We start from the raw sequence: 14,752 nt of genomic DNA, 5'->3' as shown, positions 1-14,752 counted from the left end.
GCCTGAATTTGGGATGGAGTGAGAGAGGAAGGCAGAGATGATATGGACTTGAATTTGAGGAAATTCCTACCTAATGGTTACCATGTTTTTTAGATCCAATTGAATGGTCTTCATTTTCTAGTAAAGAATTTATGTTGGGATAAATACTTTAAAAGTTGAAGGTTAAAAAGGTGTTGGTTCTTTCACATTTTAAAATTGATATATCTTAACAAGCTCCTGAACTTTATGCAAGATCCCTAGGCTATAGTAATCCTATAGTGCTACCTCGGCCCCCAAAGGGAACAACTTAAAGATGCATTTGTCAAAAAATTTCACAAAATTTTACATTTTTAATTAGCAAAAGATAGTGTAAGCAATCTTGACATTGCCATTGGTTTCAAAATTGTGTAATTTCACATTTTCTCTCATTTCATTAAATGGAATAGAATGTTATATTTGTATTTAAATCCCCTTGATCCAATCTTTATGATATTTGCTGTAAAGTAAGTATATGGTTTGGCATTAAGTCCTTAGGGAAAAATAAATAGGTCTCAAAGAATCATTGTTTAGTGTTCCTATAAATGGAGCTGCTCTTTCAATATGCAAAAAACAAACCTTTCTCTATCTTAGTCTTAGAGCTATGGGGTATTAAGGATGGGCACTAAATATTTAAAATACAATGTCTTTTGGATAAACTTGGGCATGGAATGAGCATCTCCTCACTTTTTAGAAGAATTTTTAAAAAGAATCATAAAACATTACTGTATTCTGTATTCAGTTGCCAAAGTTATCATAACAAAGTACCACATACTGGGTAGCCTAAAATGGGAAATTTGTTGTCTTGGTGTCCTCAAGGCTAGACAGCCATGCTCTCCTAACACTCTGAATCCACCCTGGCTTTTCTCTAGCTTCTGAGAGTGACCTGAAATACCTCACAGTCCTTGGCTTGCAGCTCTATTAGTCTAGATCCTGTGTCTGTGTCTGCCTGTGTCTGTGTCCAAATTTCCCCTTTATGCAAGGATACTAGTCATATTGGATAAGGACCCACCTTGATTATTTTAACTTGATTACCTCTCCAAAGATCCTGTTTCCAAATAAGATCACACTCTGAAGTACGGGGGTTTAAAATGTCCACATATCTTGGGGGAGAATGGGCACAATTCAATGCATAATATATTCCATTAAACATTCTGTTTTAATAATATGTTAGATTCATACACTCTTTGGAAGGAACACTTTTGATTTTTCATGTTTTCTTTTAATAAACTATACTAATGATGACTCTGACATCTTCAGAGTCATAAAGTATCTCTTTTGTGGCTGCTCACTTCTTTATCTTTCCATCAACAGTACTAAAAGATAATATAGAAACACTTCCATGATTGCATTTTACTTCCAAGCATTTCCTTGTACAAACTCTAGTGGGACTATTAGTGAACTAGGATGACAAAAAGAAGCAAAAAGGAAAAGGAAAATATAATAATTCACCCCCTAGTCATTCTTCAGTTATTTTCTAAAGCCACTTTAGTTTGATAATACTAAACATATTGCTAAATTCACTATTTCCAAATAGGTAACTAAAAAGTTACAAAGGAAAATCATCACTTAAAAAATAGCCTTTACTAATTTATTAATAGAATTATTAATTCATTGATAATGTAGATATAGATCTAGCAAAGATTATGTAGTTTAATAAACATTTGATAATATTTGTTAAAGGTTCTTTTTTTAGACATATACTTTATTTATTCACATTTATTCATTAAATATTTTTCTCACATTTTAAGAAATGTTTTATTTATTTTTAATTTTTTTTAATTTTTATTTTTTTTATTTATCTACGATAGTCAGAGAGAGAGACAGAGAGAGAGAGAGAGAGAGGCAGAGACACAGGCAGAGGGAGAAGCAGGCTCCATGCACCGGAAGCCCAACGTGGGATTCGATCCTGGGTCTCCAGGACCGCGCCCTGGGCCAAAGGCAGGCACCAAACCACTGGACCACCCAAGGATCCCTATTTTTAATTTTTAAAAAAGATTTTACTTACTTGAGAGTGAGTGAGAGAGTGAGAGCACAGGGGCAGAGGGAGAAGCAGACTCCCCACTGAGCAAGGAGCCTAATGGAGGGGGAAGGGCTCAATTCCAGGACTCTGGGATCATGACCTGAGCTGAAGGCCGAACCTTTAACTGACTGAGTCACCCAAACACCCCAATATTTATTTATTTTAGAGAGAGAAAGAGAGGGTGTTTGTGCAGAGGGAGGAGCAGAGGGAGAGGGATAAGTAGACTTCCATGCTGAGCATAGAGCCTGATGCGGCCTTGATTCTAGGACCTCAAGATTATGACCTGAGTCTAAACCAAGAATTGGACAGATGCTCATCTGACTGAACCACCCAGGGGCCCTCATTAAATATTTTAAGATGATGTTTATCTACTTGGCAATGTTCTAGGTACTGAGAATGTAACAGTGAACAAAACAGAAGAAAGAATCCTTGCATTATGGTGCTTATATCTTAATGGGGAAGATGGACGGTAAAGAGGGCAAATAAGCTGTTCTGTTGAGAATAGACTGAAGAGGGGCACGGCCACAAGGAGAGATTTAAGTTAGGAACCATTGAAGTCATCTAGGCAAGACCCTGGTGTCTTAGACAAAGGTAAGTAAGCAGCAGAGGTGGTGAGAAGCGAATGGATTCTGGATGAGTTTTGAAGATAAAGCCACCAAGATTTGTTGATGGAGAAGATATGGTATATGAGCAAAGGAGAAGAGTAGCAGATAACCCCAACTTTGTACTGAATAAAACAAATAACTTAAGGGTAGAGTGATTCTTTTATGCTATATAGTGAAAATAATTTTATTACACATGAAAATTGTGAAGAGCAAAGTTTTCCAAGCAGATTAAAACTTGGGCTGAAAAAGTAGCCATTGCCTTTGGGATGTGTATTTGGAATTAAATTAAGTGATTAAGGAAGTGGAAATGATTATGCTATCATAGGAAATAAAAAAGAATGGGAATTGTCTTCTCACCTTTGACAAGTAGAGGTGGAAAATAATCGCAATAGTATTTTTATGAAGGCAATGAAAGAGAACCAGATTACACATAAAATTTTTAATTACTTCATCTTGTTTCTGGACATATTGGGAACATCTGATTAGATTTTCTAAATAAGATGACAAAACTTTTAGACATTGAATTAATTTTATGTGGCTTCTGCTGGTGGTTGTAATCATGAATTTACTGCTCTGGTCTAAGGGTACTTTGGCATTTTTAGACATTTTAGTGTGGTCGGCTCTTAGCCAATCTTTAGGGAGGTAACTCACTTCACATCTGCTGGTCAACCCCTCTTCCCTTCCCACTCTCCTCTCTGTTCCTGTTGTTTAGCGTGCTGCTCCCACCCATCAGATAACCATCAGAGAATGTGAACCCTGCAGACTGATTCTGGGATGGGATTTTTCCCTGTATACTGTCCTTCAGCCTGTGAAATAGTTCCTGCCTGAAACTTACGGAAACCAGAGATTGTGGTTTGTCTGGCTCTGGAGGTGATGGGTCATTCTGTATACAAAGGTTTTAAGGGTGCACAGAGTACAGTACACCTTGAGAATCTGTCTTTGCCTTGGGACCTCTCTACAGCCTGTGCAGAAGGTCATTTTGAGAATATTTTAGGCCATGATTATTGTTTCAATTTCAGCAAGCCTGACAATGCTCAACAGTGTATGTGTGTCTCAGTTGGAGTAAAGCGTAATCTGTGCCATGTGCATTTACTTTAGGCCTTCTCTAGTTTAGTTTTATTGGTACCAGTGGATATCCAGTAATCACAAATTTTAAACCCTAGGATATGTACTTAGTATTTTAAGGTAAAATGCTGTAACTTTTTTTGTGTGTGTCATGAAATATTTTGAGAGTTCTTTCCCTGAGCAGAAAAGCATTCAGTAAAAGACTGTCCAACTGTCTGAGATTAAAAGTCATGATAATAAATGAAGACCTGGGTTGGTCCCAGCGTGAAACAGATTTTGCCCTTTTATTTGTTCAAGAGTAAATCCTGTATGCTGTAAATCTCCTTGATAGCTGTGTGATGTTTGAGGCTAAGGAACTGTAAGATTCTAGAAGATGTGTAGCTATCTGTTGATGAAGTAATGATATGCTAGTAATGTTTCGAAGTAAATTTGTACTCTTCTACATTTCTGAATGCAATCTAATGCCCAATGCTTCTTTTTTTTTTTTTAATAGAATTTTAGTTTTTTTTATTTTTTTTTAAGTTTTATTTATTTATGATAGTTACAGAGAGAGAGAGAGGCAGAGACACAGGCAGAGGGAGAAGCAGGCTCCATGCACCGGGAGCCCGATGTGGGATTCGATCCCGGGTCTCCAGAATCGCGCCCTGGGCCAAAGGCAGGCGCCAAACCGCTGCGCCACCCAGGGATCCCCCAATGCTTCTTTCACCTTAATTGATGTGCATATGGTCATCCTTTTAATGCAAAGTTAAAAATGGTAAAATTTTTTTTAGTTTATTGCCGTTTTTGTTATTTTTGGATATAGCCATACAGGTGTCCATGTGAAATGGCTTTATTTATTTGTTTATCAACAACATTCAGCTGTGTCTGCCTTCATCATTTACAAGTATCAATTGATCAAAAGGTTATAAAAGATCTTTTCACATCATATACAATTAGGTTCCCCTGAAAATGCATACTCTCATTAAAGTAGCATAGATTTATTTTTGGTCACTTATGTGGATCTCATCATGGAGTAGGAGTAGAAGGTCACTAAAATATAAACTCTTACACTCAGACAGTGTTTACAAAGTAATAACAAAATAGACCCACATGTTAGTTGTGCTTTATTTTGTTGCAAGTAAATAAAATCATTTTAAATTATTTAACTAATAAGTGAAATCTATTGAAAGGTGCATTCTGACCAGGCAGGAAAAGGTTAGCTCAACAGGCTTGGGTTGCTCAAATTCTATACATTGTAAATAAAGACTTGTTTTTAGGAATGGTCCTTGAGTGGCTTCTGAGAGATAACCTCAGAACACTTGGAGTAGTTTGCCTGATAGGAGTGTTTTGAATGCCTAAACTTTGGGCCGTGCTGTACCACTTTGATGAGATCGGTTTAACAATGCGTTTTATGCTGAACACCTATCTGTTTTTTTCTGGGGGATCTAGGACAGGGGAAGGGCTGGAGTTCAAGTAGCTGAGGTTTGTTCTGCAAGCTTTGTATGCCTAAGTGACAGACTACAAATAAAAACTCAGGCACTGGGGCTCAAGTGTGCTTTTCTGGCAGGTGACACTTCACCCATACCATCATCACACACCATTATGGGAAAAAATAGACATGTCCTGAAACAGGTCATTCATCCCTGGAAATTTATACATGGTTTCTTCTGCACCCTGCTTTATGAGCTTTGCCCCTTTGCTGATATTAATGTGTCTGTTCACTATAACAAATTTTAATTATGTATATAATAGCTCTTCTGAGTCCTGTGGGTCCTTCTATTGTGTTGTAGAGCTGAGGATGGTCTTGAGGAACCTTGGCATACTGACTGACCCAATCTTGAGAAAGATCGAGGCAAGTGGTTTTTGGGTCCTCAATAGCAGGACCTAGTGACAATTGCATTTGGGTCATTGCCATGTGACAGCTTGACTACAGGCAACTTCTGGATCCAAGCAGAGAATGTGAGGAGTGCAATTCAGATCATTCACATAACAAAAGATAGGGCTTTAGCACAAACATATCCACTAGGGGACATGACATGGTGTGAATTAGGCCAACTATTGTCTATGCCAATATGTATTTATATACATAATACTTCTGTTATTACTATTTAGTCTTTCTTATATCTATTCATTTAAAATAGCTCTTTGTTAATAAGTTGTTTCTAGTAGAATGGGAGGCACTTCAACTGATTAGTTAATACTTTCCATATTGATATTAAATAAAAATATTTATAAGTTTGTGTATTATTCAGGAAAAATTGGTTAATACTTGTATTTTGTATACTAAGCTTCCTATCTAACAGTATCAAAGTATACTAAACCTTGGCTCAAATCTAATCAGTTACGAGGGGTGTGATCTAGGCCAATGGTTGAACCTCTCTGAGATTCAGATTCCTTGCTTTAAAAGAGGAAATGATAATGCCATGGGTGGTGGTTATGAATATTACATGAGATAACATGTACAAGCCCTCAGGATAGTGCTTGACACATTGAGATGTTCAACAATACATTATTCATTCTTTCTTACCTTTTTCTTCTCTTTTTCCTCTGTCACTGCTATTTAAAATATCTATTAAATTAAAATGTATAAATACCTAAGCCACAGAATCATCTAGTAAATTTTAGAATTCATATATGTAGTCTGTAATGTGACTATCATATTTACTTCATGCACCAAAAATTTTAATTTCACATATAATTTTAATTATAGCCCCATGATCTAAATGGTTATGTCTGATATCTTTTTTCATCAAAATTATATTCGTATTCCTTTTTTCCTCTAAGTAACATAATTGTTTCTAGGAGCATAAAATCAATATGTGGCAGAGGAAACATGGCCATCCTTCCATGAATAAATATGAAAATTGATGGTAGATAAGGCTTGAATATGTACTGATGCTTATAGATTAGTAAAGTGACACAAGATATTCGCATGCATGTACGCACACACACAATGTTAGAAAATAGGTTATTTTCCCCAATTAGAGGGAATGGCCAGCAAAAATTATGTCTAAGATACCCGTACTTTCTCATTCCATAAAGATCAAGGATGAACTTTAAATCTATTTAGGTGTCATTAAAGGAGCTACATAGCAAAAATAAAGGAGAAGAAATAGAGAAAAAAAAAAAAAAGCTCTGTGAAGTCTGTTTCACTCATGAGTTAACTCCCAAGGCTGAAGCCAAGCACAGAGGCATGTGCAGCTTCTCTGCGTTTCTAGGGCCTTTTAGACCAAGGCAGTCATCTTAGAGCCAGAATTTAAAGTTTAAACCTCGTTGGGGAGAACCAATAGGAGCAGCCACAGAATTTAAGTACCTCTTTCTCTGTTCTCTGTCCCATCTCTATCTCCCTCTCCCACTATGATGCCATTGGGAAGTTCTATTCTTTGAACAACCTCAGATTCAGCATGAATATATTTTGGTTCCATTACAGAATATCTAAGCGTGATTGACCATAATAATATTAATAATAAATAATTAATAACAATTATTATTATAATTGTGGTTTTGAAAAGTGCCTGATAGATTTTTTATTTAAATTCAATTTGCCGGGATCCCTGGGTGGCGCAGCGGTTTGGCGCCTGCCTTTGGCCCAGGGCGCGATCCTGAAGATTCAGGATCGAATCCCACGTCAGGCTCCCGGTGCATGGAGCCTGCTTCTCCCTCTGCCTGTGTCTCTGCCTCTCTCTCTCACTGTGTGCCTATCATAAGTAAATAAAAATTTAAAAAAATAAATAAATAAAATAAATTCAATTTGCCAAATATAGTATAACACCTAGTGCTCATCACATCACGTGCCCTCCTTAGTGCCCATTACCCAGCTACCCCATCCCTCCACCACCTCCCCTCCAGCAACCCTGTTTGTTCCCCAGAGTTAGGAGTGTCTCATGGTTTGTCTTCCTCTATAATTTTTCCTCATTCAGTAGTGCTTAAAACTGCAAATTGGGGGATCCCTGGGTGGCGCAGCGGTTTGGCGCCTGCCTTTGGCCCAGGGCGCAATCCTGGAGACTCGGGATCGAATCCCACGTCAGGCTCCCGGTGCATGGAGCCTGCTTCTCCCTCTGCCTATGTCTCTAGCTCTCTCTCTCTCTCTGTGACTATCATAAATAAAAAACAAAAACTGCAAATTGGGGGGCAATGGGCACAAAACCACATTATCTTTATTTTCAATTAAGTCAGGTTCCAATTAGTTACCTTCATTCCTAACTCTTTCTTTTGGCACCTTAATCCTGTCAGAGTAATCAGATTGGTGCTGTAAGTATTTATATATATAATAGGAAGGACATTTTAGCTGACAGATCTTTTTATTAAAACATTGTTCCAAAAAATAATTGTGATATAGTCACAATATTAAAGGTCTTCTGTAGTTGACCCTTTACTATATGTAAACAATTATTTATACAAAATGGGATAACAAATCTTGTCCACTAATACTAGAACATTTTTTTTCTCATATAATTTTTGATAAGTGTTTTGTTGACTTTGCACAGTATTTACATTACATGTGATTGGATAGAGCTTATAGAAATATGAAGATCATTCTCTAGTATTCATTTTTGCCAGCTCTTTGCAGTAAAGTAGCCAGAAGTCTATTTTCCCCCTCTTTTACTAGTTGAGGTATTAAGTAAAGAATTAGTTAAGTAAAGAATTGGTTACATAATGCTTGGTCCTGTAATTCAGTGTGTTGCAAATACAATATTTGTGCATTACAAATTAAATTGATATAAACATTTTTTAAACATTTTTATTTTAAGAAGAAATATTTTCTCCCAATTTCTATTTGGACTAGTAATAGACATTGGTCTACATCTCTTTACTTTGTGCAGGAATGCACTGGTGGAAAAATTCCAGAAGCAACTCATATTTATTATAAAAAGAGAAATTCTGCATCATGACTTTACTTATGTGCATCTCTAAGATTCCCAAAGATATTTGCAAATAAGCATCACATATCTCTGTTGAGTGTGATTCACTCACCATTTACATGTTATTGCCAGCTACTGCTAAGCACTGTGCCCGATATTAGGTATATAATAATATATATAACGTCTTCTTTATCTTCAAGAAACCCCATGATCTGAATTTCTGGGGACACAGATTTGTAAATAACTAACTGTAATGTAACATGATCATTCTAATCTGAACAATGTACTTAGGGCAAAAGTAGTGGTTTAATTCTAGTTGGAAAACTAAACAAGATTAACTATGAGCTGAGTCATGAAAATTGAGCAAGAATTTACTAAGTGGAGAAAGAGGAAAAGTGAGGGTGTTCTAGATATGTGTTCTTGAAATAAAAACCATCCACTCTTCTTTATCATGCAGACTGGAACCTTAATTCATACCTTCAACAAATACTTAATGAGCTCGTACTGTGAATAAGACATTCAAAAACAAGATACTTCTATGTTTGTGTTGTGTTGCAGTCTGATTACCTAAAACCTGGAGAACATTTTTCTTTACTTATTATATATGTACCACATTTTAAAAGCCATTGATATAGGCACTATATATATATATATAATATATATAATTATATATAATGAATATATAATTATATATAATAAATATACAATTATGTATAAGTATACATATATAATTATATATATTATAGTATGCATTATATATAAATAAATATATTCTATATATAAAGGCATTATATATAAATATATATATATATATATATATATATATATATATATATTAGAAAACTGCATTTATTCATTCATCCAGTCAGTCATTCAGCCAATGATATAATATTGAGTGCCTGTCATGGGCTCAACAATGTTTAAAAGAGAACATTTACCTGGACAGAAGGATTCAAGAGTCATGTCTATACTACAACATTTTGTGAAGAACAGAGGAGTCAGGTTGAGTTTGTGATGGCCACAGTCAGAAAGAAAGGAGAAAGAGAGAAGGAAAAGAGGCTTGGGAACCAGGCAGGCTGATAAAAGAGGTTTGGAGAGGAACAGATCAAGGAGAGGTTGGTACCAGCGGTCAGCACAGAGACTAATGAGTTGAATTGCTCAATGATCACTACTGACCTGATGGCTGTGTCCACGAGCATGTGCAGGAGCAGCTTGATGGAAAGGAAGACTGTGGGGCACCAATAGATTCGAGGAACATCAGAAGTAGAAGGGGGGTCACGAGAAAATGTTCTTCAAAGTGGCAGACACGAGTTGCTGTTTAAAGGCAGAATAGGGGAGCCTGGGTGGCTCAGGTGGTTGAGCATCCAGCTCTTGGTGCTGGCTTAAGTCATGATATCAGGGTTGTGAGATGGAGCCCTGGGTTCAGTGTGGAGTCAGCTTGAGACTCAGTTCCTTTCCCTCTGCTGCTCCACCCCCTCTCATGTGCATGATCTCTCTCAAATAAATAAATAAATAAATAAATAAATAAATAAATAAATAAATAAATCTTTTTAAAAAAGGAAGAATGGATGGATGAATGTGACTTTTGTGTGTGTCAAATTTCTTGGAATTTTTGTTATTTCAAGAAAATTCCCTGCTTTGTTTCATTTTCTTTACATATTTTCAGGTTAATGCAATATAAAAAAACTTCACTTGCATCTGTTCATTGAATATATCACATTTATTAACTTTTTCCTCATTGTTACACTGCATTTATATTATTAAGTTTTCAATTATCATTTTCAATGATAAACAGGCCATATTTTTAATGATTAAATATAACTAATGCAATAATTTTTATTCTTGTCACACGGAATAGTTTTCATTGTAGCTCACTAATAATTTTATCTATATGTTTAGAATATTAAGTCATTATTACATTTTTGCTATATTAATTATAAAAAGTATGAATAGTGAAATATAAAAGAGAATGCTTGAAAATGAAAACTCTATTATTTTTGAACATGTATTTCACAACATGAGAACAAAATGTATTCAGCTGTTCATTTTATAAAGAGAGAAAATGCATTTAAAATTAGGATTGTGCCATTCAGAGGACGTAATTCATGCAGTCATAGGAGAAATGTAAATGCTCCATATCAGTGGGTAGAGAAAAAAAGTCATATTTCAATAAAACATTTGGTTATTAAATATCTTTCATAGAACTTTTCCTTTCTTCTTTCTTTTTTAGAAAGAAAGACAATTGAATATAGTCAGAAATATAGCTTTAGGCTTTTAACATGATTCAGTGAGAACCAGAAAACTGTAGGCCTTGAACCCAGGTAATAAATGAAAAAATTCTTGTTCTGTGAGAAATCTGAGGACACTGATCTTCCACTGACGGAGAACATGAGCATTATCACTTCTTTCCTTTCTTCTGAGCTAAGATAGACCTTAATTCAAGGTTTGACGAACCCCAATATATTAGATATTTTAGTGATCTTTATGAAAAAAAAATAAAAGACCTTCCATGAATTGAAAATGGGCTTTGACTTATTTTTCTAGAAGTGGTGATGGATTTGCACTGATGAGTCTGTAATCTTATGCTTACCATTCTCTGGGCTCAGTGCCACATTGTGAGAAAGCTGTGCTAGATTGCCAGGCCATGAAACAGAACATGGCCAGCTAACCCACAGGAGATTAAATCTGCAACCTTGGTTGTCCTAGCAGAGCTCACACAGCTGGCCACTGAGGCAAGGAGATTGCTGTGGCAAGAATAGGCTGTGAAAATGCCTACCTTGAGTAAGCCCTGGTAATGTGCTCACCCACTGGTTGGGGCACCTCCTCTTCCCTGTTTAGGCCCTGTGTTAATGTCTTTCTTATCTTTTATGTTGATTGTGACCTCTTTTCCTTCTCTTATTCCGTACCATCTTTTTGACCCTTGATAAAAATTCCTTTCTAGAAAGAAGCTAGTGTATATGTGAAAACCCAAGTGTTAAATCTCTGGTTTTTGAGTAAGTTTATCTTCAGAGGATTTTCTCCTATAATTGGTAGTTGCCAATCATATCCAAAAGAATTTAGGTATTTAGAAATTTCACCAAAATGAGTAGCAAAGGTATAAGAGAGAGATGGAAGCATTTTTTTTGCATTCATTCAATTTTATTCATTTTATTCATTTTTTAATCTTATAGCGGAAACCCCCACTGGTGGTAGATGATCTTTTTGAAGACATGAAAGATGGTGTTAAGCTGCTTGCGCTTCTGGAGGTTCTGTCCGGGCAGAAATTGGTAAGGACTTTTCCTGTGACCAGATTTGTCACTGTTCCCTTGTGGAATTTGGGGGTTTGGGAGTTGGGAGCATAAAGGGTACTGTCCCTATAAAACAAAAGTTCTCTTTTTATAGTTGGTAATACACTAGAAACACTAGCCTATCAGTCATCACTTCTGGGAGCAGGGAATATCTTTCCTTTCTAATTCCTACACAACTTTAGTGGATCTGAAACACTATATATAGTAGTAGCTTCCTTAGAAGGCAAAGTAAAAAACCTCATCAGTAATCTGTCATGTTTAATTACTGCTTCTGGGTAGTATCCAGGAAGATTATTTGCAGATTAACACTACCTCACTTTATAGCATTTGCTTTCCATTTGGAAAGGATTGTTGGTCCATAACTGTGCATTGTTTATGTAGTTGTTTGTTGAAAATTAAGTTTGAAATCAGCGTGACATTCTTCATGCACTTGTGGACATCCTCCATAGTCAGTCATTTGTCACAGGAACAGCTTATTTTTAGGGGCAGTGGAACCAGTAGAATGAAAAAGCACATTGATAGTGAACTACAGAATATATGTTTCCACATTACTTAATAAAGTATCACCAGTCTCCAACTTACAGTGGTTTGACTTCATGGCTTTTTGACTTCATGATGATGTGAAAGCAATACACATTCAGTAAAAACCATACTTGCAATTTTGAATTTGGATCTTTTCCTGGGCTAATGACACACAGGATGATCCTCTTTTGTGATGCTAGGCAGTGGCAAGGAATCATGATCATGAGGTAAAGAGCTGATACACTTAAAATCCTTCTGTGCCCACATAGCCATTCTGTTTCTCACTTTCAGTACAATATTGAATAAATTATATGAAATAGTGAACACTTCATTATAACACAGGCTTTCTGTTAGATGATTTTGTGTAAGTGTAGGCTAATGTAAGTGGTCTGAACACATTTAAGGTGAGTTAGGCTAAGATGTGATGTTTGACAGGTTAGGCATATTAAATGCATTTTTGATTTGCAGTATTTCCAACTTACAATGAGTTTATCAGGAAATAATCCCATTGTAAATTGAGGAAGATCTATATTTTGTTTTTCTGGCCTATGTTTTGTTAATTCAGAGTAGGAGAAAGGTAAGTAGTTTGCAAAGATGAATTACCTATAAATGATGTTTACTGTAATTACAAAAAGATACTCAGAAAATAATCTTCAAAATGTTGTATGACATGCTAGACACAGAGGCCAAAATTGAGAGTACTTATTTTTTTTCTTTATCTGTTCCTTCTTGACAATAGTTACCAATCATTCATACTTGGATAATTGAGGTTTTTTTTAAGCGTTTTTGCCTAAACACCATTTTTCAGTTAATTTTGTGCAGAGTCTTCCAAATAGCTTTTGTGAAAGAATTTGCTGGAAAATTGTAAACTGATAATAATTTTGTGTAAATCTAATTGGATTCTTATTATAGTGGATGCTTTCAGTGCCCCTTCTGCCATCTTAGCTTGCCTCCAACTTCAGCAAGTGAGATTTCCGACAGTGGGGGCATTACTGTAGACTGTAGCAGCATCTTGCTTCAAATACTGTTAACAAGTCTCCAGGATTCCATCTTCATGGCTTTTATCAAAGGCACAAGTTGCTCAAGGCAGCCCTGACGTGTGGAAGGATTAATGGTCCCTCTCTCAACCAATGGAGATGGGAATCCATGAATAAATGTTCCAGCTTACCATTGTAGGAGGGACAATTCTGTGACATATTTTACACATATCTCAGAGTGCTTGGGTCCCCAGCAGGATTGAGGCCCAGTTCCTCACAGTGGGCCTCTTTTTTCCTGCCTCTCCTCACTCTTGCTACCTGAAGTCATTTCCCCAGTAAACTGCACACACCCAAGGCCTTATCTCAGGGTCTGTTTGGGGGAAATTAAACAAAACACATATGAAAAGCTAATTTGGAATATGCAAGTATATGCATGAGCTAAATAAACTGAATTCGCACTCAAATGTGGGAGTCATTGACTTAAGATATATATAGCCCCAATCTCCAGATATAATTGTCCATCCTTTGTATATCCTCCTGAATTAAGCTATTTACTAGAAAGCTAAAGGAACCTTTGTTCTAATTCAGTTGTGTATTAAAGAAGTATACCATGCTATATCAATATAATTTTGCCAGTGTACTTGACCAATAGGGTACAGAAACCTTGATGGGCATTTGATTGTCAAGCTAGACAATTCTAAAAAAAGCAAATATTTTGACATAAGAGTCCTTCTTCTGCTTAAGTGCCATACTTGTTCAGACATAGAGTTATAAGACCTTGAAGAAGAGCTAGAAGAGATTTTAAGAATTTTAGCATTCTTAAGTATCAGATAAGAAAACAGACATACAAGGACAATTTCCAATTTAACCTTTATTATTTATTTATATTGAGCCCGTCAAGATTCTGAATTACATAAAATTAGATTACTCTGAAATTACAAATAAATAAACCTTGGAAATGGTTATTTAAATTTTGTAGATATCGTTATTGTAATGACCACATTAACATGAAAACATCATTTGAGGGAATGAATATCCTATGTGTTCTTTTAGAGCTTTCAAAGGGAGAATGTGGGTAAGAACATTTCCCTCAGGAATGTTAACACTATTCAGGAATTCTAGAATATCTCATAGGTATAATTCTATTAAGAACACTATGCTTAGCATTAGGGTTCACATAGTCTGGGCCTCTGACTCTGACCATGATCATTTGGGAGATGTGGCCAAAAGGCTTAATGCCTTTGCACTGCCAGCATCTCTTGAGAAATCTCTATGATTATATTTAAAGACAGAATATTTTTAGTTTTTTAATTACTGTTCTTAGATTTCTGCACATTCTTTGGTTATTACTTGTGGAACATTACTCTTTATTAAATGGATCAATGATTATATATCTTTAATTGTACATAAACGTAGA

General features: G+C 35.8%; 1 protein-coding gene across 17 annotated transcripts in view; it reads left to right on the top strand.

The window, feature by feature from the left end:
- Nucleotides 1-14,752, top strand: part of SYNE1 (spectrin repeat containing nuclear envelope protein 1) — a 449,600-nt gene that overhangs the window by 92,116 nt on the left and 342,732 nt on the right. For all 17 annotated transcript variants that reach the window (XM_072828127.1, XM_072828137.1, XM_072828100.1 and 14 more), the window contains exon 4: nt 11,720-11,815. In XM_072828127.1, the coding sequence (XP_072684228.1) occupies nt 11,720-11,815 (96 nt within the window). The remainder of the gene's footprint in view (nt 1-11,719; nt 11,816-14,752) is intronic.

This window comes from Canis lupus, chromosome 1 (assembly GCF_048164855.1).
Source record: "Canis lupus baileyi chromosome 1, mCanLup2.hap1, whole genome shotgun sequence".
NCBI lineage: Eukaryota > Metazoa > Chordata > Mammalia > Carnivora > Canidae > Canis > Canis lupus.
The sequence above is the reverse complement of the archived record's forward strand: the minus strand, read 5'-3'. Positions and strand labels throughout refer to the sequence as shown.